This window comes from Taeniopygia guttata, chromosome 5 (assembly GCF_048771995.1).
Source record: "Taeniopygia guttata chromosome 5, bTaeGut7.mat, whole genome shotgun sequence".
Taxonomy (NCBI): Eukaryota; Metazoa; Chordata; class Aves; order Passeriformes; family Estrildidae; genus Taeniopygia; species Taeniopygia guttata.
The window spans coordinates 5,020,538-5,048,320 of record NC_133030.1 but is presented as its reverse complement, the minus strand read 5'-3'; the positions used below and the strand labels follow the sequence as shown (position 1 = coordinate 5,048,320).

Below are 27,783 nucleotides of genomic sequence, written 5' to 3'. Positions count from 1 at the left end.
AGCGCCGGCGGAGGGGCGGGGAGCGGGCGGTACCGCGGGCGGCGCCGCCGGGGCAAGCAGCGCGGGCGATGCCGAGCCCTCCCCGCCGCCCCGGCCGCACCCGCCCCGAACCCTCGCCGACCCCCCGCCACCGCCACATCCGGGTTCCGGCGGCGCCCCCCGCCGCCCATCAGCCCCGCCTCCCTCCGGGGGGCGGGACCAGAGCCCGGAGCCGCGCTTCCGATTGGCCGGTGCCGCGGGGCCGCGCGGGGATTTGCCGGCGCTCAGGGGGGCGGGCGTTGCCCGCTCGGCGGCCGCCCATTGGGCGAGGCGGGCGCGGAGCCGCTCTGCCGTTGGCGGGCGGGCGCGTCCGGTGCGGGGCCGGGGGAGGGTGCCATTGGCTGGAAAGTAGGTTAGTGGTGCGCCGTCGGGTGGCAAGCCAGGCGGAAAGTAGGTCAGGGACGGGGGCTGCCTGCGCCGGGCGTGCGGCGCTGCCGGGGGGCCGCGACCCCCGCCCGCGCTCCCTTCGGCCGGGCGCGGCGCGGCGAGGGGCGCGCGGAGCCGCGGTGAGCGCCAGGGGCGGCGGGCGGGGGGCGTGAGGGGCGGGGGGGGAGCGCGGCCCCGGCGGAGCCGCCGCCCCCGGGGGGGCCCGGACCGCGGGATGGCGGCGGCGGGACCCCCCGGCGGTGGTGCCGGGCTGTGGAGCCGGGAGCCGGGACCGCGGCGGGGGGGAGCGGCCCCGGGGCGGGCTGGCCCGGCGGTGTGGCGGAGCCGCGGGCAGAGCCGGGCCGGGGTCCCGCGGAGGGCGGGGGCGTGCCGGGCTGTGCCCTCTGCCCGGTGCTAGCCGCCCGCGGGGACGGGCAGGCTCGGGCGGCCCTCACGGAGGGGACGGTGCCGCTTCCCCGGGATGGGGGAGGCCCCTGTGAGAGCCAGAGGGATTGCGGTGCTGGGGAATCCCCCGTTCGTGCGGCGCGGTGGCCGGTCCCGCCCGCGGGCAGGTCCAGCCCCGCGGCCGGGGGCTGCTGGCACCGCACGGAGCGTCCCGGGACCTGCCGGGGCTGTTCGCCCGGGGATCCCCGCATCACGATCCCCCTCCGCTGCCCCGGCCGACACCTGTGTGCGAGGGGAAGGAAGGAACGTAACACACCGGGAACACCGTGGCGCCTTCCCGAGATCGGGGATTTTGCGCTTGGGGAGGCAAGGGAATCACTTTGCATTTTTAATTGCTGAGGTTTCTGTCACTCCGGTGTCTCGATTATAACAGTTTTGGGAAGATTTTCGTGCCTGAAAAACAGCGGTGAAGGAACAAGTGGGTGTGTTTTCTTGCCTTGGAAGTAAATATGCTTGCTGGAATTTCGTAGCATTTCCTTAGTGTGTGAGGTAGAAAGGGTCAGCTGCAGAGTGTGATCTAATCTCTTTTCAAAATTCAGCCTTTAAATGTATTTTTTTTAAATTTTGAAACTTCAGCATTCACAATATTATGTTTCTTTTTTTTAACACACTCATATTAAAAGTACCTGTCCTGCCTGTTTATCTTTTATTTTATTAAGTGTGAGCGACTGATAATGCACAGGCTGCAGCTAAGTCTGTAAGGGAGAAAAGAAAGAGTGTTTGTTCCAATTAAGTAATAATTCCGGCTAACTGTCTCTGTAAACGGTCTTGCAGGAGGCTGAGGTTAAACTCTACCCTCTTCATAATGTATGTTTTGTATCCTCCAGGAATATGTAAATAGCTCTTTGAAGCATCAGGAACTACAGACCTCTCTCTGGTTACTCTAAACCACAGCTGCTTATTAAGGAGAAAGGCTTTACTCCTCCTGACCTCTGTGGGTTTGTGCTTCTCATGACCATTCCTTGGTTTTTACCCCTGCTTGTAGAAATTGAGAGTGTAAAATAATCTACAGCCACAGTATTTCATTGGGGTTTTATGCTGTTTTATCCCAAATTCTCTTGCACGCTGTGCATTTCTATTGTCTCTTTGGAGGCCGGCTGTGGTGCGTGGGGCTGTGAAGGATCAAGCTCTGTAAAAAGAAGTTCCTTGGGAGAGCAGACAAGAGAGAAGCACCACAGAGAACGTGAAGAAAGCTGCTTGGTTTGGGCGTGGGGAAGCTCAGGTGGCTGGAGCTGGCATTCCACAGAGCCAGAGCTGGAATTAGGGGCTGCTGCCACGTTCCTGTCACCACGTGCTCCCAAGAGACCCGCTGTGTTTGGGGACCCTTGCTAGGGATGAATTAGGAATGATGTATTAGTGATGTTTGTAGGGGGACTTTAAAGGAGATGTGTTTTTCTCCTTCAGATACCTGCTCTCAAGGATTATTTTGGGCAACCAGGAGTAAGAAGAGAGAGCGTTTATTTGGTTTATTTGGTGGAGCTTGGGGTTGCACGCAGTCCTTTGAAGCTGTGCAGGACTGATGGCAAAGCTGAGACCTGTGAGAGCTGCAGCGCTTGAGCTGCAGGTGAGGAAGGCAGATTTTCCAAGGGAATTGATATCAAGGATGCTGGAAATACCAGGAGATGTGCAGGTTATTTAGTTTACATGAGTACAGAAGTGCTGTTTCCATGCTCAAATGTAACATTTTAAGCTGTTTTCAGCATGGGGGCTATTGCCTGTGTTGTTATACTTTGACGGGAGTTACAGGGAAACCTGAAGGAATACATTATTGTTAAGTGAAACAAAGTAAATTTGGTGCATCCTGTAGCAACTTTCAGTTCTGTAACCTGCAAGTTTTTCATTCTTAACCTTTACCATCAGTTTTATCCATAGTTCTGTTTCTAAAAAAGGGCAGAAAAGTAATAAAAGGCAGCTGCTTGTATCCTCAAGTGTTAATGTAAGTTCTCTGAAGTTAGTTGTCTTCAATAAAAACTGTATAAAGGCATATCATAAGCAAATGACTGCAAAGAAAAGCCCAAAATAAATAGATCTTTTTAATCTTGTGTAGCTTTTTGGTTCTCACTAAGTTTACAGAATGCAATATTTAAGCTTTCTCTATTTACTTTGATACAGTAAACATGTTTTGAAACTGTAATTTTTGGCTGTCATCATATTTTGAGAGCTTCAGCCTGAAATAATTGATTTTTATAAAGGCAGTTGCTGACTGGAACTCAGATACCAACTTTTGAAATTTGGTTATTGAACATTCTGCTTGATCAACCCACAGAAATGACAGTCTGTGTTTTGAAGGTGCTTGAAGATGAAAATGAGGTGGTTGATGGCATTTTCAAACGTGGTGAAAGAGCTTTCAGTGTGGGTCTTTCAGTGTCTCTAAGAGTTGCTGTAGGTAGATTTTGGGCAGTGGATTGATGATGGATGAAGCAAAGCAAAGGAGTGCCCTGCCTGTGGGATGTGTGTATCTATCTGTATGGGTGTGGTGGTCTTGCACTGCAGTAGGAAATATGTTCCAGCTTTAGTCAGATCTAATCCAGACTGATGCTCAGGTGTTACATAGTTGAAACTGAAGACATTGAAGCAGAAAAATTATGCAATTAAAAAATCAGAAGGCTTTTCTCCCTAAGAGTTGGTGTATTGGGTTATTTAGAAAGCCTATTTAAGTTTTGAGGATTTTTTTTGTGTGAGGAAGAAATCTCAGTTGTGACTATCCAATTGGGTTTTTTTGTATTTAATGGTTCTGAACCTGTGATGTATTAAATTGAATTTCACATTGAACGGGGTGGGTATCGAGGTAACTCACTGCCATTAACTGCTTATGGCACCTGCCTTTTTTACCTCAATTTGTTGGAAAAATGCAGTAAGGCTACTTATCCAAGGCCCAGACTTCATCTCCTTGGAAACCTGATCTTTCACCAGATGTTGGAAAATGTAATTTCTTTTTTAATCCATTCTGCAGAAGAATGCAGATCAAAACAGCATCTTCAGGCTTTGTTAGTTTGGAATATTAATTACCTAAAAAAATAGTCTGACATTTCAGTCTCTGCCCCAAAGAAGATTGATAGTTTCTGTTGTGTTTGGTATTATTTCGAATTAATTTTAGCTGATGCTCAGGTTCTTGGTTTATAGTTTGATTTGATTCAAGGGCTGCCTGATAGTGGGTTCTTTGTGAGTAAAGTACAGGATTGTTTGAGGACCCATCCCTGCAAGGATTTATCTTTCTTCTCTCTCTGCTCAGGTCACGCTTTCTCCTTTGCAGCTGCAAAAAGGTATTTCTTAGGCAGCACATGGAGAATTTGTAACCTTTTCAGTCTGCTGCCATTTGAGAAGCTGTTATTCAATGTCTGCTGTGTCAGATGCACTTCTGGGTCAGCTGCTGATGTCAGAGCAGCTTGTGGCCCTGTGCTGGAGCTATGCTGGAGTTTACTAGGTTGGTCTTGTGCAGGAATGGTGCCAGTAGGCTACTCAGAGAGCAGGAGATCTCCTTGGCAGCAGTTTGGAGGGGAGAACTCTGCCAGTCTCTCGGGGCCCAAGGTGTTGATGTTTTCTGCTGACTTTCAAGGGGCCCATTCATGAGTCCAGCAGCTGAGGCAGCTGGTTGTAGTTTTGGGGTGGTTTTGGCTGGGTTTTCCTTGCAGGTGTTGGTGGGCTCTGTTTTCCACAGATACAAGGCAGTTTGGTGGCACCTGGGAAGGGCAGCAGACACATTGCTGAACAGTTGTTCCCTGTGTGGCTGGGATGGAAAGCCATCTTCCTATGGGCAGTGGATGTTTGGTGATTCCTAGGCAGCATCTTTTGGCACCGTGTCTCTGAAATCACTTTCCTAGGGAGGTACTTCATAGCAATTCTTAGGTGCTCATTCAATTACAGCCTTTTGCCTTAATTCCTTTCTGTGTCAGCTAAAAAAATAAGTGAATGGAATCCATGTATTTTAAAGTGTTCTTGATACAGGACTACTCAGAAAACCCTAAACTTTTTTTTCATCCATTTGGGATTGATGTAGGATTTCAAGGGGGAATGAAAAAGACCACCAGAGAACTCAGAAATTACTATTATTCTTGATCTCAAGTTGTTTTTACCTTGGAAACTTCCTTAATGCGCCTTTACCTTTTATAATTTGCCTGACCAAAATGGACAAAATCAAAAAGACTGGTAGAAATTGTTAAATAATGCTGTACTGCAGAATATTTATCAGGTGAAGTGAGAAGTTACTTCCTGGAAAAAAACAGGAGAAAATAAAGCCAATAAACTTTTATTTTAACTTTTTTACTCTTTTTTTTTTTCTTTTGTAAGAATGTTTTTTCTGTCTTCAAAACTGTTATTTTATAGTTTCCTTGAACTGGTTTGGTTGGGTTTTCTTTTCCTTAACTTGTTATGAATGGATTTCTTTGTTGTCTGTGGATTTTCTTGGAGCATTACAAAATTTAGGACTTCAGTTCCAATTTGAAGCAAAATTATCTATTAAAATACCAAAACTTGCATATTTTTTGTTGTGCATGTGCATTGTAGTTGTAGAGAGTGGCAGCAAGTTGGTTTTGGTTTTAGTGCTACTGATATTTTTATCTTTCACTCAAGGACCTCTGATAATTGTATTTTAAATCTCCTTGAGTTTTGGGCTTTCTGCTGCATTTTGGCTACTGGCTTATTAGTTTTCATATAATCTTGGAAAATAATATTTATTTTGCCCATAGATTTGAATGGCCTGGTCATTTTTCAGGGATAGAATCTGTGGTCTAAAATAGATTGCACAAAATCAGGTGTTTGTTTTGAAGGTTTATATTTTTTTAACCTGGTCTTGACCACGTTGTGGTTTCCATTTTGAAGTTCTAGAATTGTTGACTAAGAAACAGGAGGCCCATTTATTCCTCTGTTCCCTTTCCCAATGTGCTTTGTTGCCAAGGCATTTAATGTAATCTTGACATTTGCAAATTGGCTCTTTTATTGATGAAATTAATGCAATGAGTTAATGGAAAAAAGTCAGTATCAACACTGTGCCCTCAACATACTTAATAATATTTTTGTGCTATAGTCAGGACTTGGCCCAAGTTTCATAAATCCAGAAACTTAACATATGTTTGTGATCTTAGAAGGCTCTGATACCTGGAACAGTTTTTTTTTCCTTATCAATCTGATAAAGCCCCAAAATATTAGGCAAATTTTCTGCCCTAGAGTAACATTTTGCTGTGGTTTTAATCTGTACCAAATTTAATATGGCTTGGAAGTTTCTATTACAAATAGTGTTGTTTTCTTCCTGTTTTTATAGAGTTTCTTCTTTTCTTTTCTTATTTTTAAATTTATTTTCACTGCAATGACCAAACCAGCTTCTGAATATTGTAGTTTATTTTAGAAACCTGTCAAGTCAGGTTCAGTGACTTCTTTTAGAGGAGCTTGTCACATAAAGCATTAGAATTGCTGGAAATGTGCTGTAATTAAAGAACAATCTGTTCAAAATGTTTTCAAATGCTTTCTATGCAGTTTGGGTCCAAATTCTAGAAGCACTAGAAGTTATTTGTACTTTAGAAATACAAGGCCATCAATTGGATATTCCTATTTTAAATCGAAAGACAGATAAAGAGTTTATGCTAGTTTGTGTTGGGATTTTCTGTTTCACTTCTGTTAGAAATTTTAGGACGTTTATGTAAATACATTTTTCTCCATCTGAGACATGTGCAACTTGGTCAGCTTGTCTGGCCAGGAGGCAGTCTGAAGAAAGATGGGTATTTCCCTATTACAGCATTTTAAAATCTAGTTCAGTCTGTTGAAGATACCTCAGCTGGCAATAATGCGATCTCAATGACTGTACTTGGCATTATTTTTTGAATGAGGTAATTCCTGTCCTCATTTATCTGACTTGACCATGAGACTCTTCCATAGCGAATGCCTGCTTTATTTTCATAGCTGGACTGGCTTTTCATTTGTCTTACTCTGTTTTTGTCATTATCAAGAATAAGATGATGAGGGGAAAAAAGCCCAACAGAGGAAAAGATTACTGCAGTCAACTATTGGAGAAACTCTTTCTACATTCCCTTTCCTGGTGGGGATTATCAACTCACCATTTTAGAGCAAATTTTAACAATTGGATACAGCTGATGCCATTATGCAGGTTTTCTGACTGTCCTTTCTCTGTGTGTTCCTCCCAAGAATTCTGGTCTGACAGTGGATTTTTACAGATTTTCAAGGAACGTGTGGGAAACATGCCACTGTTCATGACAGGATCATCAGGGCTCTGCTCTGGTATGCTGACAGGACAAAATCCTGTTTTGAGTGCCCAGCAGTTTGGTTTATAATGACACACGAGTCCTTTGCATCATCTGTGGACAGCTGGACGAGTTTGGACAGCAGTTTTGGTGATCATTGGAACTGGGTTGCCATGGACAGTGTAGCCTCCATCAGTGCTCCAAGCCCTTCCTGGCTGAGAATTTCCATCTGTGTATCCCATCCCTCTGCTCCATGGTGGCATTTATTGTTGGGCCTGGGGAATCTGCTGGCTCTCAAAGCTGAGTATTGGCCCCAGAAGAGTGATTTGAGATTGCTGATGCCATACAACTTGTGGCTTCATAAACATTTCTGCTTTTGTGGGTTAGGAAGCAGCTCACAAAGTGAGTATTCCTGAAGGAGAGGTGGGAGAGGCAGGAAGTGTGAAGAGTGCTGTTTTAAATGTGTTACACTGCAGCCTTCATGTGGAAGAAGAGTCTTTGTGACAGAGTATTTTTGGGTTAAGCTGTGTTGGGTCATTTCTTTCATAAATCTGCATAAAAATTTGATTAAAAAATCTGTCTTTGGCACTGAAACCCAGAAGCCAGAAAATAAGCAATTTTTTACATTCATCTCTGGAGCTATACAGTAGAGCTTTTCAGTATTTATTGTGCCATTTTTAAAAAATTCTCTTTTATAACAAGGAAGAGTAACTCAGACAGACCTCTGACTCTTTTCCCTTTCCCCTTGCTGGCCCATGTGCCTCTGGGTTTCCAGATGGACAAATATAGAAGTGTTTCAGATACGCAAATCTCTCAGGAGCTCGTTCAGCACTGTCACCTGACTTTGCTAGAGATGAACACTTATGTGGCCAAGTTGTTGTCAAACTGATAATTTATGTAAAATTGGCAGAGACCCAGCAATGGCTCCAGTTAAACTTGCCAGGAAGTCTGGAGGAAATGGAATATAGGAAAAAGACTGAGGGGAAGAAGATTTTTTTTCCGAGACAATAGATGGTTTGAACTCCATTAAGTGTGCACACTTCTGCTACCTTTGAGGAGGGATCATATCTGTTTAAAACAACAAACAAACAAAAAAAAAACCACCCAAAAAAACAAAGCCAAAAAATCCTGAATTGCTGTTCAAGAATTATTATCAAACTTGGCATAGATCTCATCTTGCTGCCAGTTGGTTTAAATATTCTGTTTTCAAGAAGCAAAGCTTTCTAAAACCTACCCAGGCTTCCATTCAGAGAAATATTGGCACCATAGTTTGTTCTTGATGTTCTTATCAAATAGCTGTTCAGGAGAATTGTTCTTATGTTCAGTGGCATGAAAAACTTTCTTAAGACTGTAATGTGTCCTTATTAAAGAGACTTACTAAAAAGTTTGAACTTTATTTGGATTATAAATGGAACATAAGACAAAGTTTAACTCAGCAGATAACAGCCTTCTACTTAAAGTGAATTGACTTATTTTTTCCCTAGAGCATATGAACACTAATAGAGACTAAATAGTTGCACACCTTGGAAAGAAGCAGAACCAAAAAAAAAATCTTCTGTGTAATAAAAAAGTGAGCAAAAATTGCCCTATTGGTATCTCATTAGAGACCCAAGTAGTGTTGTAGCATACTGATGATCATTGTTCAACATTTTAAGATTCTTAAAGTTCCTTTAAGTGCTTAAATTAGTGTTGCAGAGTTCTTGCTGCTTTTTAGACAAAATGAACGTGCCTTTTAGAACAGGATTTGCTCAGGCAAGTGCTTAAGCCTCCATGGATTCATTCATGGTGTGCTGTAACACTTGTGTAATCTACTTTGTTTGGCACACATTTCGGGTGCATACTTCTTATTTTTTAAAACAAATATTTGGTCACTTGTCTGACTCGTCCTCTACTTTTAGGATATTTCTGTGGCTTGCTATTTTCCTGTAGCCCCAAACATACTGGAATGATGGTTTCCCTTGACAAATCTGGAAAAGTACTGCTTTCTGTTATTTGTCAATGAAACCTATTTTTCCATTTTTCTGTTGAATTTTGTTTGGTGACTTTGGAAAGCCTGGTAATTGGCGTCTTAGCTGGCCTCTGACTTTATTTGCAGGCACAAACACTCAAGAATTCACCCTTGGAATTGCCCGTGTGTGGCTTTCTGTCCTTTTGTCTCAGTTCTGAGAGCGCTTTGTTTGCTCTTTGGTGCGTGCGTGCGTGTTTCGTGGCGGTGACGATGTTTTGGAGTGATGCTGTGTTGGCAACCAGGTCACAGAATAATATTGGTGCAGGTTCTCAAGTTTGCCTGGAGGAGTGGCTGGCAAGTGTATTTCAAAGGCTTTCAGGAAGCAGAAAAAGAAACTTCCCTGCCCTTTCAACACCTTGAAGACCCTTGATGCACTAGCTTAAAGGAGAAGCATTAGGGATAGGTACAGCTACCTTTGGCTGCCCTTTGTAACAAACCTCATTGCATGTTGCAGTGAAGGGTTAGATTTTCACCTCCAAATACAACTCGGCATATCCCCTTTAACTCCTCCCTATGACGGAATTTGGCCGAGCCTTTGTTTGGCAGCAGCGGGTGAGTTTCTCTTCAATCATTCCTCACAGTGTAGTTCTGTATTTTCCACACAACCTTCCAGAAGTGTACTCATCCCAATCATTTCCACATGTGAGCTTTTCCTTGTTTTCCACCCTCCAAAGGGCTGGTCGTTCCTGGTGGCTCCTTCTGTTGTGCTCTGCTTTTATCTTCATAGTTTTCACATTCCCACTGCTCAGGCTGTAGGCATTGGGCATCTCAGTGCAGTTAGATTTGATGTTCCATGTGCCATCCCGACACAGAGCAATGTTTCTTAACCCTAACTGGAGTAATACTCATCCACATTCTTTCTTGACTGTGCTGCTATTGGTGGGAGATGGATTTCACTTGGGTGTTGATTGAACAACCTTCTATAAAAGGAGAAAATTTATCCAAAGCAGCTCACAAACAAAATAAATGCATTTCAGAGTATTTCTTGAATGCTTCTATTACCCTGGTGGCTTTGTGGGTACTTGTGCTGTAATCTGCTTTTGAGAGCTGACATGTGTGCTCCCACACTGAGGTGTGTGTTTGCAAGGGAAGTTGAATGGACACTCACTGGTGAGCTCATCATCTCTCCCCTCCCCTGTACAGTCTGACTTCTGAATCACCTTACTGTCATTACTCAGACTTGCAGCTTTTAAAAAAAATACTTCTTTACAGGATTAGGTTTCATCTATTTTGTATCTCTGAACAGTTCACTGTGGGGTTAGGTAAGCACCAGTGCTGTATGGGAGTACCCAGCTGAATGCTGAAGCCAGGAGGTTAAAAGCTCTTGCAGTTACAAAGGGTTCAAAGGTTAGATTTTCAACTTCTCAACTAATGACACAGTGTGAATTCTGTCTTCTGGATCTCCCAAAGAGAAGTGTATTCTGCACTGTAAGAATCCACCTAGCCCTGTATTAAATAAACTATCCAACTGATTCATAGTTACTGTGTGTGAGCTGAGTAAGGATTAGTCAGTAGCGTTGATTCTGGCAATTTCCACTTGGCTTGCTTGAGCAATACATGTGCCCTTTCTAACTAGCAGCTGAGTCCTGTTCTGTATGTCACACTTCCAAGAGGAAGTGACTGAGGGTAGAAGGACTTTATTGACTGGCAGTTCCCAGGGCAACATTAGAGAGGTGCACAAAAGAATCTGTGCCTTGGTAAACAAGGATATCAAGCTGGACTCAAAGGTAGGTTGATCTGTGTAGGATGTTAATTATGTCATGACTTTAATGGTTTCTCAGACTTGATAACGTGTGAATAGAAAACTGAAGGGAGTTCAAGGAATTAACTGTTTTGCAAACATAAAGTGTCAGATGAAAGGAACACAACTAAGCTCACTTAAAGGAGGAGAAAGCAATTCACTGGATTAATCTTTCAGGCAATGAGTTGCAAATGTTATCTGGTAGGAGAAAATAAAATGAGGTTTAATAGCAGATAGGTGACTTGGTGAAATTCAGGCTAGAAAAGTTGGCAGTTAGGAGCAAGAAGAACTAAGCTTCAGAACAGAAAAGATGGGTAAGGGATTCATTCTTAAAACACATCTGTTCTTCCAGGATATCTTTGTAAAGTAAACTTTGACCTGAATTACAGCATATCAGTGTGTCCTATAAAATAGTAGAGGAGATTGCCTCCTGTTGCAGCAGAGGAGAGCAGAATGCGGGATTGTACAAGGGAACAGATATGAATGAATCTGGTATCAGTGTTGAGATAAAACTTGCCTGCTTATCTGTACTCTGTGTTTGAGTAGAAGGAAGTGCAAGGACATACAGCTTTTACCAGGCTGAGCAGGACAGGGAGGGCCAGAGAGACCTGGAGCAGAGAGAGGGGATCTACAGAGACTCTTGCAGCAAAACAAGTAAAAAAGTTAAAAATACTGCAGGGGGTTCTTGTGTTATTCTCTAAAGCATACATAAAATGTAATACTCATGAGTTTTGTTCAGTAGAACTAAAATGCAAAGCAAACACTACTTTTGGTCTGTAATCCTAATAATTACATGGATTAAAATCTAACACTTTTTTATTTTGGAATAAGAATATCAGAACCACTGACAGAATATTAATACCAGTGATTTGCTGTAAGGTTGACATTTCGAGCAATGATACTGGAGGGAGACAAAAGTGTGACAGAAACCTGAGGAGCTGATACTCATATTCAGGAAAATAGAGATGGAGTGATTTAACATGAAGGTAATTAAGGTGCCTTTACATTTGTCAGTTTAGTTGCTCAGGGTAAATACTTAGTGTTTAGTCAGTTACTTCAGAATTTAGAGAATATAAATTTAAGCTTGTACCTTTAGGGACAACAAATAAATTCAATGCATGTAGAAGAGAAGACAGAACCTTTGAAGAGAGCTGAAGGGACTTTTTACAGATTAAAAAGCATTTCAGCTGAGCACCAGATGAGTGACTGAAGAAAACATATATATAAAAAGTGTATGAATTTCTCCATTAAAGTCAGGGCACAATAGTACATGAGATTGAAGTGAACATTTCAGAAAAGTAGGGCTCTTAAAAAAAAAAAAGCCAGAACTCTTTGTGTCTATTGTTTAGTCCATGATCCTTTGAAATACGTGATTCTTTTCTGTTCTAAGCATGTTTGTGTGGTTGGGTTTTCCCCCATGTGTAATCAAAGGTCAAAGGTAGGGCTTGATGATCTCGGAGGTCTTTTCCGACCTTAATGATTCTATGCAGCAGCAGTTCACCCACTTTAGTGGCTCTTTGGCCTCTTTTAAAAAGATAATTGAGAGTTGTATTTAATGATAGGAAAGATCTGGCACTGTAGGAGAGGTTTGAGGTGAGTGGGGCAGTGTGTATGGACTGAAGTGCTGGGCAGGTGAGGCTTAGGTCTGCCATCCTGGTGTTTGTTTTGGGTGGTTTGTGCCTGCTGACTTTTATGGGGTTCCTTGCTCAGTGCTGTTGATTTTGGGTGCTGCAGAGGAGTTCAGCTGGATTTGAAATTCCACTTAGGAAAGCAGTCACCAAGCATAAAAATCTGGCTTCCTGTGTTAGACTGGTTTTTTGGGGTTTTTTTTGATACGTTAAGCTTTTATAAACTGCTTTGCTAAACTTGTAATGCCTACTGATTCTGTTTAAATGTTCCATCAGGTGCTGAGTGGTGGTAGGGTGATAATTGCAGGTGAGTTAAAACAGAGTTGACCTGGAAGGGTTTTTTTAGGATGTTGTATATTTCACACTTCCCTGTGAGGGTGCCATGTATATTGTACTTGTAAATAGAAGTTTCTCTGAATACTTAGAAATGGAGATAATGTTCTTTTTCTGAGAACAAATGAAGGCGAGAGAGGCAGTTGTAAAGTTGCTGTAGAGTTGTGTCTCCAGCAGGGCTGTGAGTTGCTCCTGATGAAGAGTAGGATTGGAGTTATTTTGAGCTCAGGGGCTTCACAGGCCACGTGTGGTGGTAACCCACAGCAGAATCCCTTTCCATGAGCTGGTCCTACCTCTCTGTGCAAACCACATGAGCTTCTAGGCCTCCTGTTACCTGGCAGAGAGTTTCCACAGTCTTTCCAGCTCATGTGATGGGCTGTGTTGTTTTGAGCTTTTCAGCCAAGCTTTGTTTGATGTCCCCATGATGTTGGATGAGTTTGTAGATCTTGGTCCTGCCAGTTTTCTAAGCTGAAGAGGACCACTTTATTTTATTGTTCCTTAAGCAGAACTCATTGCCTCTATTGTTCTACTGAGTGAAAATAGAAAGTTTTCCATTTTCTAATAAATTTAATTGCTGGGGATTTGTTGGATGATATCCAAGCCATCTTCTGTTCAGAAGCTGTAAATAATTACGAGCATTTGTAAGTGGTAACTAAGGGACTACATTATTAATATTTGGCACAAGTCTGCTACTTGCAGAAATAAAATCATCTAAACCTACTTAAGCTTTTTTGAGGAGGAATGTGAACTGTCTAGTGATCCTTCCTACGTCCACTGGGATCAGACTGCGTAGGTCGTGGAATGTTCTCTTTTGGAATTAAAACAATGGGTTGGAGAAACCTTTGGTTGCAATTGTTACTCAGATGTCCTTTTGCTCTGTGTTGCATCCCTTCTTGATTAGGTGGGGAAGGAGGTTGTTGTGTAGATGGATCTTTGAGTCAAGGATGAGAAATAGTTAAAAAAAAAAAAATCAAGCATGCAGCCTTCCGTTTTATGAAGAGTCCTTTTTTGGGGTTGGATGGCTGTGATTTGTTGTGTTGGTTTTTTTCTGAACAGGTTTTCTTCCTCAGTTGCTCATGTTTGGTCTTGGCAGGATTTTTTTATTCCTTGTCTTTTTTTTTGCATGTGTGTGTCTATTACACACTGTTCCTCCCAACTTGCATTTGTATTATTTTTAATTTTCGTAACAGTTGAGATATCTGCATAGCAATAAGGATCCCATTAAGTGAACTTCTTCTGCCTTTATAAAGGCTGTAATGATTTGGGAACTTGAGTCTTTGTTCCAAATACAGCAGCAATTTTAAAACTTCTTCAGTTTCAGTTGTAATGTAAAAGTACACATTCAAACTTGACTGTTGATTTAAATTAGAAATCATGGATTTAAAAGCCTGTCTGGAAAATGCAAGTCTGAGGCTTGTATCCAGCTGTATCTCTGGCTGCTGAATGTCACAGGTTTGGAAATTTGGTGGTTCTCAACATCAGTGTGAATGTACAGGGGCACAAAAAAAGGAATATGTTGTATCACCCATTTCTCTAAAGGGCTGTCCTATTGCTGTAGGCCTTTCTCAAGAAAATAAAGCTTATACTCCCACTGCAGTAGTGACTGCAGAGTGGATGGGAATACTCCTCTGCTGTGTCTGTGTATTAATAACTTGCCATTCACAAAAGAGCAGAGAAAATGTCACAGTGCAGATGTGGATCAGTGGAAAGGTTTCAGCACACCTTGTCTTGCTCAAACCAAGGAGGGATTTGTGTGTTGAAAACAAGTCCTGTGGGAGTGCTGAAAATATCTTGAAAGTGCAGAAAGGCTGTAACAGGGATATTTTAAACTGCTTACTGTAGTTGGATGGGACATTTCTTCCCTTCCCCTTCTCTGGCATGTCTCCTCCCCTTGCTTTGAGCTGCTCCTGGGTCTCATCTGCCCTTTCAGCAAGGCACTTGAGATTTCTGAGCCCCCAGAAGACTGTGCTTTCTCTCAAGTTATTGCTCAGCCTGATGAATTCAACACACTGTACAGGCAGGCTCTGAGGACTTCATAAAAGTCTCTGCTGAAGTACTGGAGGGGAAATCTGGGGGAAGAGTGACAAGAGACTAAAAAAAGGAAGCAAAGCCATCCCTTTGACACTAAGGTGTTCTACCAGCTGTCCTGTGAAACTTTGCTGTGGGGTTTACAGCAGTATCTTGTGCTTATCCTGAGCTAGACAAATACAACTTTTTCCAAGCCATATTCTGATGGTTTTTCCCTAAACTATCACTATTTACTCCATTAGGTCTTACTTTGAATGCTGTAATTACCAAGCCTCAAAACCAAAACCACTCAAAATGCTGGCTTTAGCGAGGTCCATGTTGTAGGGTGTTTGGGGCTTACCTTAAACATGTGTCACATTGCAGAGACATTCCATTTTATCCAAGGAAGAGAAAGAAGCATAAAAAGTAGCTAATGCTGCAGTAGAAGCCAAGAGCATTCACTGAAATGTTCAGTGTATGGTGCAATGAGACATCTAACTTTACCTTTGATGTCCTGCTGAAGGACCTCTTTGAGTTGGCATTGTGGTTTCCCTGTCCTGCCACCCCTTGCCTTGATCTGTAGCAGTCCCAAGCACTGCTCTGGCTGGACAGGGAGTTGTCAGCTACAGCAATTCTGCTCCTAATGTGCTGTGTCAATATTAGTGCTGGCCCGGGGGGCCTTGGGAGCTTGCCCTGCTCAGTGTTCTCTGTGGCTGCGCTTCCAAGTGCTTTGTGTGGCTCTCTGAGAAGGGCAGAATGGGATAATGCCCCAGTGTTTACTGTCATGGCTTGGAAAGGCTGCCTTTCACAGCCTCAGCAGCAAATCCCTCCTTCAAAAACCTGGATTTCAGGTAGGGGTGGTGGTGTTACCTCTGGAGTGTCGGATTATGTTCTTTTCTGACCCAGAGATGGGAAAACTGAGAGGTGTTTTAAAAACTTCTATTCCATTTTTAGTCTCATGTGAAGGGTGAGACAGTACAGATGTTATAATTCACACCATTGCAATCAGAAGCCAACTATTTCCTAATTACAATACATTATAAGTGTTTCTTCGCATATCAGCTTTTTGCCAGTTTACTTACAAATCTATATCCCACACTGGAGCATTAACTGAGACTTGAAAATGGCATGTGTAGCTTTTTCTGATGTGTGTTTCTTTATGTGTTCTTTATGTGTTTATGCTAAATTGTTGCAGTGTCAGGGTTTCACTAGTTTGATTTGGATTTAACTGGCAAATAGTGTAACTTCAGGAAAGGAAGCTGCTGAACTTATTTATGTCAGTGTTTATTGCTGTTCCATCAACAGAGGGACTCCAGTTGCAGCTGCATGTGTGGTGAGAGATATTCTTAAAACTGAAAATTTGTCAATAATTTTGTAGTTGCAAATTTCTGTTTCCACACAAACTTTATTGTATAAAGTAGCTATGCCATCATTGTACATTCTCTGGATTTTTTTTTTTTTTTACCAGATTCTGACTTGCACACTTAACAAAAAGCTGTGATGGCCTCTTATCCAAAAAGCACTGGTAGTGCAGGAGAACAAAAATGAAGTTGAGCCTCTAAGATAGTGTAAAGGAAGAAATGTGGACATTCACATGGATGTGATGCATTTGCATTTGGCAGCTGATTTTGTGTGATGTCAAAAAGAGTTTGTAAAAAAACAATGGGGAAAAATGATCCTGTTGAGGATATGTGAGCTAGAGGAAATGGTGGAGAGGCAGCTAGAATGAGGAATACCCCAGGCTTGGTTCCAGGCAGGGTGAGAGTTTCTTCCTTTTCCCAGGGTTTACTTTAGGATGAAAGGGAAAGTGACGGCCTGCTGGCTTTGCTTTGTCAGGCTGGCAGAGTGCTGAGAGCAGGGGTGGCTTCTTCAGCCAGAGATGAAATCCGGCAGGACCAGAGGGAATATGCAAAAACTGGAAATGAAAGTATCAGCTATAAATAGAACCACCTGTCTTTGCTCCTTCTGGTGATATTTTTGCCCTCTTGTTCCAATGCTTTGTTCCCTGGAGATATAAAGTATTTAGCTGCAGTTTGGCAATAGATCTCTGAATGAAAGGTCTTGCACATGCCAAATGTGTTTGGGTTTGTTGTAGTATTAATATGACTGGAAAACAGCTCTGTGCAATATCTTTAAAAGTATTTTGACCAAGTGGTTCTACTCAAAAGAAAACTAGGATTTACACCTTCATAGATGCACTTCAGAGGCTAAAAGAAGTGAGTAGTGGTTCAATCCATTCAGCTGAAAAATGGCTAACTTCCCGTAATGAATAAAGAGAAAATATTACTTGGGTAGTATTATTCATGCCATGGCTTGAATGTATTGTCTGGTTTGGATGCCTACATTGCTGCAGTAAGAGGAGGGAAGAAAATGAGGACCTGACAAAAGCCCAGAAGGACTTGGTGGCTGGAAGCTGGAGGACTTAGATAGTGCTGTACCAGTGAGAAGAGTGACTTGAGTTAAAGCTTGTGCTCACTTGAAATGTTAAAGTTAAGTGATCCTATAACAAGAGGTATTAAAGTACACACAGTAGTTCTGAGCTTGAGGAAGAAGCCTGGAAGGGGTTTCATGGTGTGCCAAGCCAGTGATCACAGGGTAAAACTCTACTTTTGGCATAAATGAGGAAGTGTTTTGCTAAGCTGCTGCTTCGTTTTAAAGGCACGTATCTTTGAACTTCCAAAAGGATTTTGCCTTCCTGCCACTGAAAGACAATTTCTGAGATTATGAACTACAGGAAGAATATCTGTTGGGTTGTGAGGATCCATGAGTTTCACTGAGCTGCAATAAGGAAATTAAATTTGCCCATATCATGTCACAGTCATAATAATACTTAAAGTGTACAGTTGGGCTTTATTCATCATCTCTAGATTAGAAGACGTGCATTTAAACAATATGAAACTTACTTGTTCTGTTTGGTTAATTGAAGTCTTTAAGACAGCTATCTAAAACATCTGTCTGTTGTAAACTGGTGCTCATAATTTAGGAGCTGGATGAAATCTTGAAACAAAAAGCTGCAATCTTTTGCACTGCAAGTGCAAAAAGGAGCCATTCCCAGCCATGAATTAGAGAGGCACTGATTGTAAATTCCCACTGTATAACATGGGGAGTGAGTTAAGTAGCTTACCTACTTGTTATCTTGTATGCTGCTCCTGCTCCAGAAATGTCAGTCCAGGTTGTGTACAGTCCTCTTACAGAGAAATTTCTAATATTTTAAAAATTTTGGCTTTGAAGTCAACTCTACAGTACCTCTTCTGTTGTTGACAGATCAGAAGTAATGTGTACAATTTGGGAGACTTCACAGAACCACTGCCTCCTCAGCTGAGAAGGTTTTTGTTGTTTTGTGGGTTTGGATGTGTGTTTCTGATCAAAGCATGCTATAAGTGCATAAGCTATTAAAGATATCAACTTGGATCAGGTTTTTCCTTGAAGCCCATTAATGTTGGATAATTGATTTACCCACATGGTAGGATGGATTTTCCTGTCTTTCACACACCCCGCTCTGCCTCCCACCCTCTCCGAATCCCTTGGCTGGTTTGGAGTTAGTGAGCAAGGACTGCATCCACTGGATGTGAAACAGGAGGTCCCTCACACATTAGAGGCTGGACCTGGCTTGGAAACTCAGGAGTTCAGCTAAGTTTATATTGTAGTAATTGAGGGGGTAGATTTCCTTTGTTGAGCCTGCATCTGTTTCTTTGAACTCTATCATTACTAAAAGAACAATTGATTTTGATGTCAAATGAGCAGATTGAAATAACGGGCCCAAAACCTTAAAGTTTCTGTTGTCTTTGAATTTTAAATATTCTCATTCTCCCCAGTCTTGAAAATACAATACCCTGTTTCTTCTCACACATATACAAAATCTTCTGAAGGATTGGAATAAATAAATATTAAATATCATATCCTAACGTAGATTTTGTGAACCTACTTTACCAACATTTAACATTAGTGACCCCTATTTTTAATGTTACTTTGTTCAATAACTTATATTACAGAAATTCTGGGATGCTGTGCTGAACAACATTTCTGAAGCATTGTTTTAAAGTATGTTAGCTTGGATGTCTCGAGTTTAAATAATTAAAACACTTCTGACATTGGGCTCAGTCCTTTTTCTACAGGCAGCTGGCTTTCTCGGGACAACTGATTTTCATTCCATTTTATGGAATAATGGTTGTATCCCTTTCCAGTGAAATCAGTCTGGATGTTTTAGAACAACAGGACCTGTGGAAATCCTAAGACATCTAAAGGAGTGTGCTGATTGAGAGAGGATCTTTCATTGACAGCTAGACCTGGGTGTAATTCTGAATTTAACTTTTTTTTTTCCTCTTTGTAGGAGATCAGCTGTTAGCTTAAAGGTGTTGTGTGGCAGCTACACTTTCCTGGTAAAATCCTCCTGAATGTATCCCTGTTGACATTTGAGGTGAAATATGAACATGTGTTCCTAGAATATCTGTGGTGATCTCAGCGTGTCCATGAAATGTCACGAGGCAGCCAGGGACACCCAGAGTGTGCAGAGCTCTCGGGCAGAATTCAGTGGTTCCTGCTCTCAGTGGAGACACCTGAAGTGCTGGTTCAGTCTCATTCCGTGTGCTGGGGCTGAGTTTAGGAATTGTGCAGCTCTGGGAGCTATACCCACTATCTGCTGATGTGAAGACCAGTACTTCTTGGTTCCAGCAGCCTTTAGAGAGGCTACAGTTTGTTTCATGTGTCTAGGTTTCATAAATCCCTCCAAGCCTGGCCTTCCAAGAAAGGCAGGTCCCTTTCTGTTTTCCCTGTGGAAGCAGTTTCTTGAAACCTGAGGAGTGCATGTGCTGGCAGATTGATTATTGAAGCAGGCCAAATTCCTTTGGTAACAGCAGCGTGTTCCTGCTGACTTCCAAGAGTGTGCATCACCACCTTTTCACAAGGGCTTGATTAGCTCCCTTGTGATGTTTCCTTTTGATGGCTGCCCAGAATGAAATGTGCAAACAGGGCAGCGTAAGCTCACTTCAAAGAATGAGAGCTCAGAGAGTCTAATCTTGGCCGACTGGGAGCTTATACTAGACCAAGCTTTCAGTAATGGCTGCAGACTGGCAAGCTTTGTTGAAACCCTCTTGCAGCTGGGATTCAGTGGGTAGGTAGAGAAGAGAGGCACAGACTCATGAGATGTGAGGAGAAATTGAATCTCCTGGATTATCCAGTCAGCTGGATAATCAGGATGCTGGTTCTGATGATGTCTCCAGTGGCTGTTCTGTAGAATTTTAAGCTAGACCTTGAGCAGGTATATCCCAGTCCCCTGATAAGGAGGGAGATACTTCGTGCATAGCACAGCTGGTCTAAACAGGTTTGATTCCTGGAGGTGACATGGCTTGGCTTTGGGTTTGATCTATTTTTCCTTTTCTGCTTCTATCCACAAGGCCTTCCTGTGTGACTACACCACCTCAAAACACATATTGGTCTGCTTCACTGAGAAAAGAGCATGAGCTAGGATTTTTGGAGGTTGTTTAATTCTATTGGGTTCTCTTTGCAGACAGAACCAGTCTGTTTTCCTTTCTTTCCATACTGTCTGAAACTTTATACTTGGAGCTGCAGACAAATGCAAATCTGGGACGAGTGTCTGAGACACAACATGAGTGTGCTACCAAGCAGGGGGATCTCTAAAGACCAGAGAAAAGGGTCACCAAAAATTTTAGAAAGAAGCTTAGGAAGTTAGCAAAGAGAAATAGAAAAGCCTGGAGAGGAAAAAACCCATGTCTCAGTACAGATTAGGGACTGAACAGCTGGACTAGAGCTTGGCAGAAAAGATATTGATGGTTCATGAGCCACCAAGGGTGCCTTTGCAGCAAAGAAGGCCAAGAGCCTCCTGGATTGCATTAGGAGTTGTGCTGCCAGCAGGCTGGGGGAAGTGATCCTTCCCATTTACTGAGTGCTGCTCAGACACTTCTGTGTTCTGGGTCTAGTTTTGAGCTCCCCCATGCAAGAGGAAGTTATTTTAGTTAGCACTTATTCTTGGTTTTAAGGCAACGAGACATCCTTTGTTAAAGTAGCTGGAAATAAAGATTGTAGGTGCTTTCCCTCAAACAAGGAGAGACAGGAGCCCATGACCCCTCTTGATCTGGAAGTCTCAGTATTTTGTGAGCAAGTTAAAATGCATTGTTGTGTGTCTCCATCCACCACTGTGAGGGTCTGGAAAGCTGTGAGGAGATGCCATGATGTGACCTGTTCTGCCTTTTCTCAGAAACTCTGCTGATGATCAGATGCTTTTGGTGTGGGAGTGTAACTGAACAGATTGGTCTACTGAGAAACTGCATGTGGAGTTTTTTCTTCTTTTTATTGGAGACATTTTCCCCTCCATGTCAAAATTGCTTATCTTGTAGCTTTGTGGCTGGTAAAAATTCATGGGCTGCTTCCCTCCAGCCTGCTGCTTTTTACTTAGGAAAGATGGGGAGCAGCTTTTGGAAGAGGGGGTCTCTTGGGCAGCTGAGGGCTGTGCCTCTGCCCTCCACAGAGCAGAACATCTCCCTGCCCTGTTGTGAGGGGCTGCAAGAGGCTGGAGCAGCTCTGGGTGTGTGGTCAGGGTCCAAACATGAGCTGCTGATGTCGGGAGGAGTTCCAAAACTCAGATGTGAATCACAGGCTGCCAGGGCTGGTGAGCATGCTGAGGACTCGGTGGTAAAAGGGTGACCTCAACAAACAAACCAGGGTAAAATCCCTTCTTTGCACCAGAGAGTGTGGTGAGATACACCTGCATGTGAGAGGAAGCCACAGGGCTTTTTGTCTTCTGTAAATGCAGAGTACTTGCAAATGGTGCTAGGGAGCCATTAAAACCAAACAGTATCAATATACTGGGAAGATAGGAAGGATTCTGACTTAGGTATTCCTTAAGTACCAAGGGCAAAGGAAACCACTCTGCTTTACTTCGAAGATCTTCCTGTGATTCCTATGGAGTATTCCATAATAAAGGCTCTGATGTAGGAGCTGCTTGTTACTTGCAGCATTGAGTCCATGGAGACTGGTCTGTATCTTGAAATCATCCTCGTGCTGCTGAGCTGAAATCTCCCCCCCATCAAGTGCAAGTGTGTTGGGAGCCTCCAGCAGCAGCAAACTGCTGCTAGGGAAGATGAAGAACCTCTTTTTCTGCTTTGTACCAGCTTCTGCTGTGACACTTAACTCCAGCAATGCTGTGGAGGGAAGTAGATGGTTTCCTTCCTGGGGCTGTTTTTGGTTCAGTCATTACCCATAGGGACAATGAGTATCTTTTCAATGACTTCTTCAGGAAACCGCACCACGGTTTTCTTCTGTCATTGCGAAATTGCGCTCTTGAGATACAAGACACTCGTGATTCATAAAGTTGTGAATTGCATTTCTTTCAGAATAAATCCATGCGTGCCTTGGACGTGGCTGCCTCTTGCCTGGGGGAACCAGAGCTGATGGGGCTTGTGTAAAGAGGTCCTGACTCTGGGTGGGTGCTTGGCTCACAGAACTGACCTACTTTAGCTGTGACCTTGATTTACTCAGAGGTGTTTGTGTACTCGTGATCAGCTTTGCTGCATGATTAAGCTGGTCACATGTCATCTCGCTTTTTTTTTTTTTTAAGGGAGGAACAGTAAGATTTATTTCTGCTGTCTCATTAGCCTTGTTTCAGGGGATCAGAGGAAGAGGAAATGCAAGGAAGGGGAATCCCAAGGAAGTAGTTCCAAACAGGCTGTAGAGACAAACTGTCATGGATACAATGATGAAATATAATTTGATTCTCCTCTGCAGGAGAATTCAATCAGGAAGTGGACTCCATGGCATTTTTTTTTCAAGGAGGTCCTTAGAGTACTTTGGCAACAAATTTGGCATCGTATATGGAAGATTTGATCTTTGCTTACATATATGGGTAACTTTTGTGTTCTCCCTCAGAGAGAATTTTTTTTTAGGCATTGAACATCCAGCAGATGGACGCTGAAAAGACAGATAATACTCAATTTCCTAGAATTTTAAGAAAGCCTTGTGAAAAAACATTTCTCCAGACTGTTCACTATTTAGTGGGGCATGCTGATTTTTGCTCTGATCATTGAGTTGACATCTTCTTAACTTTAAAACTCATTTCAAGAGACATGCATAGCTCTTGACTCCTCTAATGCTAAAATGTAGGACTGTGATTGTTAGGACTGGGTGAGCATTTGGGACATGGTAGTGAAAGGGCTGACTGAAAATTAAATTGGGAATTTTGCTCTTTATGTATTTTTTTCTGCTTAAGCAGTCAAGACACTTAAAATAACTGCTTTGAGACTATCAAATATAGACAGGTATAAAATAGCAGAGCTGAATGGATACTTGATTTCATTTTTTTTCTATAAAACTGATACGAAATTTTTGTTTGAGATGAACAACAATTTAGTTTTTGCATTAGTGCACGGTGACTTGTGTGGTGTTCTGGTTCTGAAACTAAAATGCTGGCTGTTGCAGGCATTCTTAAAGAGAGAGGACTGTGGTAAACTTCCAAACCCTTTTTCCTCCACTCCCTTTTTTCTTTGTTCATTCCAGCTCATCCCAGCCATCTGTCTGAGGTCATCATAGGTGGTCCATGAAGTTACCTAATGCAGTAAAATGTGAGTTCAGCCAGCACCCTCTCATAGAGAGAAACTAAGTTTAACTATAACTAATTTCTGCACATCAACTGAGACTGAAGATAATGGGTTTGGGTCTGAACCAAGCACAGAGAAATGGCCAGTGGCTGGTTTTACTGGTAAATTGAGATGCAGCAACCTCATCCACCAGAGTAACACCATTGAGTCTGTAGCTGTTGGGCTGCTGGGGCTAAGAGAGACAAAGCAGACAGCTGGGAAAATAGGGAGACAGTAGGGCCTGACCTACAAATAGCTACGGGTGTGAATGAAAGCCTTGCAGAACAAATGTGGTTATGGATTCAATAGCATTTCGTAATTGGAGTAAAATTTGTACTGATTTAGCTGTGGTCAGTTCTGATGCCAGCTGGCCTCTTAATGTGCCTCTACCAGTATGCCCACATATTCTCAAAAATTGAAAAGGGGTTGGGTTATTGGGAGAGGACCACAGAGAAGTTGTTGGGTGAGATGGACAGTGAGCTCTCAGCAACAATTTGGATGCTCTGCTGATGGAACAAACAGTGCTCCTTTTTTCAGTAGCTTGTGGTACCAAGACAATGACTTGCCTGACGTTACAGTGCCAGGACCAGAAATTTAGATAATTTAAGCTTGGGAAATTCTGATTTTGCTGTTCTGGCAGAGCTGAAGAAAATAATAACAAGCAACTTCGGATTTTTTTTTTTTTTTGGGTAATAACTCATAACATGTCTACATACATGCTTCAGCAGAATTGGTTACAGTGGGATCATATTGACAGGATTTTTGGCTCGTAAACTTCGGAGAGTGTCAGGGGAGCTGCTTGTTCTGTGTACTTGGGAAGTTCTACTGCTGTCACAGGTTGGGAAGGCAGGCAGGATGCTCACAGGTGGATCAGCCAGAAAACTGTGTGTCCAGTGGACTTTGGAAGTTTCCTTGCAGGAGGAAAATGTCAAACAGTTTCTAAATATTCCAGTAGGTTTTTCTGAAAAACTTGTTTTGTGACAGCAGTGTGGAAGGGAAGGGCATCCACATGTTTGTAGTATAGCTGGGAGACACATTTGAGGGCTTGAGTTGTAGTATGGGATGTGCATTTTGTATAAAGCTTGAAGCCCGCAGAATAGAACCATGTTTAACCCCTGTCCTTCAAAGATGCCAACTGTGGAAAACAAAACAGTAAGCCAAGCCCAAACTTAGGACCACCTTTAGAGTAAGGCAGTCAGGACTGAAGGGTAAGTCTGTCCTTTGCTCTGTGACAGCAATTTAACTCATTCTGGCAGCAAATATGCTCGTAATTGTTATTTTGTGATCATTGTGAGCAGAGGGGGTTTGTGCAAAGACCAGAGGATGGTAAAAAGGGCCCAAAAGGAGGTGGTGCCAGAGGTTCCTTCTGCCCAAAGCTTGGTCCATTGGAGATGCACATCCCAACAGCTAACCTTTTGGATGGATGGATAAGGTTTCTACACTTTGTAAGGAAATTATATTTGATCCCTGAGCTGGAAACATCTATTGCTTTTGTAAACTGTGTCTAAACCAATTGCTTTTAAGATGTTTTTTAAGCTTGCTGGCTTTCCCTCCCTTTCAGGTTTTTGAAAGTATTTGACCCAACAGAACATGAGGCATGGAAGAGTTCTAAGGTTATCAGCTGCTTTGGGCTGAGCATCATCATCTTTGCCCAGGTGGATTTAGGCTTCCAACAGGCCTTCAGGTAAAACCTCTTCTCTTTCACAGTTGATGCTATTTAGCAGGGAACTTTTCACAGGCTTTCTTCCAACAGTGTAATTATTTGCAGTCTAGAGGATTAAATAGTGAAGATTTGAATTACTTGCAGTCTAGAGGATTAAAAAGCCAATTAGATTAATTTGTATCTTTAACTAGACTTCTTTGACCACCATTGGGTTACATTATTTTTGTTTGTGGAGTCTTCTGTGCAGAGGTGTTTATTTCTATGGAAATGTTCTGAATTCAGTGGAAATAGAACTTTAAAAGTTTGTGAGCTCTTGTATGATATTCAAATGCAGAGACACACTAAAACAAGTGTTCCCTGCCAGAATTATTCCTGTTAGGAAAAAGCAATTGGCTGGCCAGGTAACAGAAGAGTAAGCCTGGTTTAGTTCAAGATCATTCTGGCAAATCTTTAAAAAAATTGTGTTACATAATGTGTTTTGAGAATGGTCATGGTTTGTGTTCAATACTCCATACAGCAGTAACTGGAAAGGGAGAAATTACCTGTTATTTTTATAGCAGTAGGAAAAACCAGAAACTGTTCGTTGCAGTTTTTTAAGAATGCTAAGTTTGAGATAATTTCTTTGGTTAAAAATATGTGTCTGTTTATATTAATGCAGTGCTTTTCTGGTTGGGGGTTGTTTTTTATTTCTTCCCTAATGTTAGACAGTCCAATGGCAGACCAAAGGATGGACATATCTTCTACAATTAGTGACTTTATGTCACCAGACCCTGCTGACTTGATCTCCAGTTCCCTTAGCACTTCAGGAATGGACTGTAATAGGAAAAGAAAGGGAAGCTCAACTGATTATCAGTAAGTTGGATTTCTCTTGATTTAGCACTGCTAAAAGGAGGTGGTAACATAACAATACAGTGGGGAAGACTACAGAAATATTTATAGCAGTTTTTAAATAACCTCTTTTTTACAACCTGCTTTAAAAATTTTAATAAAGAAGAGAGCTACTATGTACTAAGAGCCAAGTTCATTATTTAATATTAATAATAATAAAGCTGTCATCTCAGTGCAGCTAGAATTGAGGGCTGTCAAATGGGGTAAGTCTGAGGAGAAAAACTTCTGGCTGATGGGAGAATGGAATTAGTACTGATGAAATGTACTGTGTGAAGGTTGGTTATATTGACCATTTACATAGGAATTACAATGACTAACAGAAGGGGAAGATAATAAATTTGTTGAAAAGTGGAAGCAAATTTCTTCACCTATTTTTTTCCTATTTAGTCACTTTCTATCAATGGGCTGCCAACCTTTACCTGATGAAGCTATTTTGGTCTCTCATTTGAATATGAACCTAAATAGTTCTGGTCTGAGGTATTAGAGCTGTATTTATTTTAATCATCTGGTTTAATCTTGTAGTGGTTCTCAACTGTAGAAGGAAACCCACCATCTCTGCTTTAGAGCAGTGAAGGGAACAGCAGAGTTTGCCAAACTCCCAGACCTGTAATGTCTCCTGCACTGGGAACAGCAAGAGCAACCTGCTTACTGCAAGTGCCTGTGCAAGCCTCCTCTGCATTGTAACTTTACAAAGTGTGGCTGCAGGGGAGCTTGTGAGTGGCCACATCCATTATTCATCCAGCCACAGAGTCCATTTTTATGTAACTTAGCACAGATTTTATTGCTGAGGGCCTTTGGATTGTTGGCAGCTCTTTTTACGAGGAGGAGGAGAATTTTTAATGCATGCTGAGCATCACAATTAAGAATTAGATTCTTTTTAGGAGAGCTTAGGCATGAAACTTTAAATACCTCTCTGAATTCCTTTCGTCTCCCTGAAAAGCACATGTGTCCCTCTAGTTGAATTGACTGCTACAAAACTGAGTGAACAGCCTCAATCCTACCAACTTCCTCTTCTCTAGAAAGGATTTCTCCATTTTTATTCCTCTGGATAGGAAGCATTACTCAAGTCCTCTTTTCCAAAAGACAGCTTGTTCTTGTAAGGTATAATTCTGCCCTTTCAATTCTGTGTGCATTTTTAAAAATGTGTGAAAACTCTGTTTCCTTGAATTCTTAGTCAAATAAGTTTGTTTATTTTGTAGTCATACACTACATACCACTACATATAGTGTAGTCAAACCGTAGTTCATTTTGTGTTGCAAAGTAAATGGTGGCTACTAAATGTTCCTCTTGGAAAGCAGAACTTAAAGGAAAATACCTTGATCCCTCCTTATATGTGTATGTATGGGAAAATGTACAGAAATGCTACTGCTCAACTTCTGCTACCTGTTAATGATGTTATTGCATAAATCATCCAAGTGCCCAGTTTGGTGCTTCCTGTACCAGGGAGTAAGGGAGGCAGAACCAGTGTTTTAGGGTGGTTCTTTGATCACCTCTTGAGTACAAGCAAGAGGAGTCATAAGCTGCAATTTCAGCTCTCCACAAAAGCTTTTTAGTTCTTTGTGCTGCAACTCCTCCAGGAAAATCCCTGCCCAACTTATTGCTGTCACTTCAGCAAGGGCTGGTCAAGTGCTGTTGTCCAAGGCTTCATGCACAGGACTGTGAACAGTAAATTTCTTTTTTTGGGAGTCATGCTTTCAATTGAAATATTACATGATGAGAAAACAAACCACCCTATTGCATTAGTAATTTACCTTGTATCTCTTCTAGATTTGGCTTTCTGGGGGGTTTTTAACACAAACATCCCAGAGCTAAAGGTGGTGTCTCAAGGGCTGTTAAATTGTGAGCATATGGAGTCAGTGGCGAAGG

At 42.3% G+C, this 27,783-nt stretch overlaps 1 protein-coding gene across 9 annotated transcripts in view; it reads left to right on the top strand.

The window, feature by feature from the left end:
* Window positions 1–273: 273 nt before the first annotated feature.
* The window catches only part of BMAL1 (basic helix-loop-helix ARNT like 1), a 48,000-nt gene continuing 20,490 nt past the window's right edge, over window positions 274–27,783 (top strand). For 4 of the 9 annotated variants that reach the window (XM_072929471.1, XM_072929470.1, XM_072929467.1 and 1 more), the window contains exons 1-3: window positions 409–545; window positions 24,928–25,050; window positions 25,734–25,881. In XM_072929471.1, the coding sequence (XP_072785572.1) occupies window positions 25,742–25,881 (140 nt within the window). In that variant the 5' untranslated portion in view covers window positions 409–545; window positions 24,928–25,050; window positions 25,734–25,741. Of the gene's footprint in view, window positions 546–24,927; window positions 25,051–25,733; window positions 25,882–27,783 lie in introns of all 9 variants that reach the window. The other 5 variants (XM_030273427.4, XM_030273422.4, XM_072929469.1 and 2 more) reach the window with 4 other exon arrangements.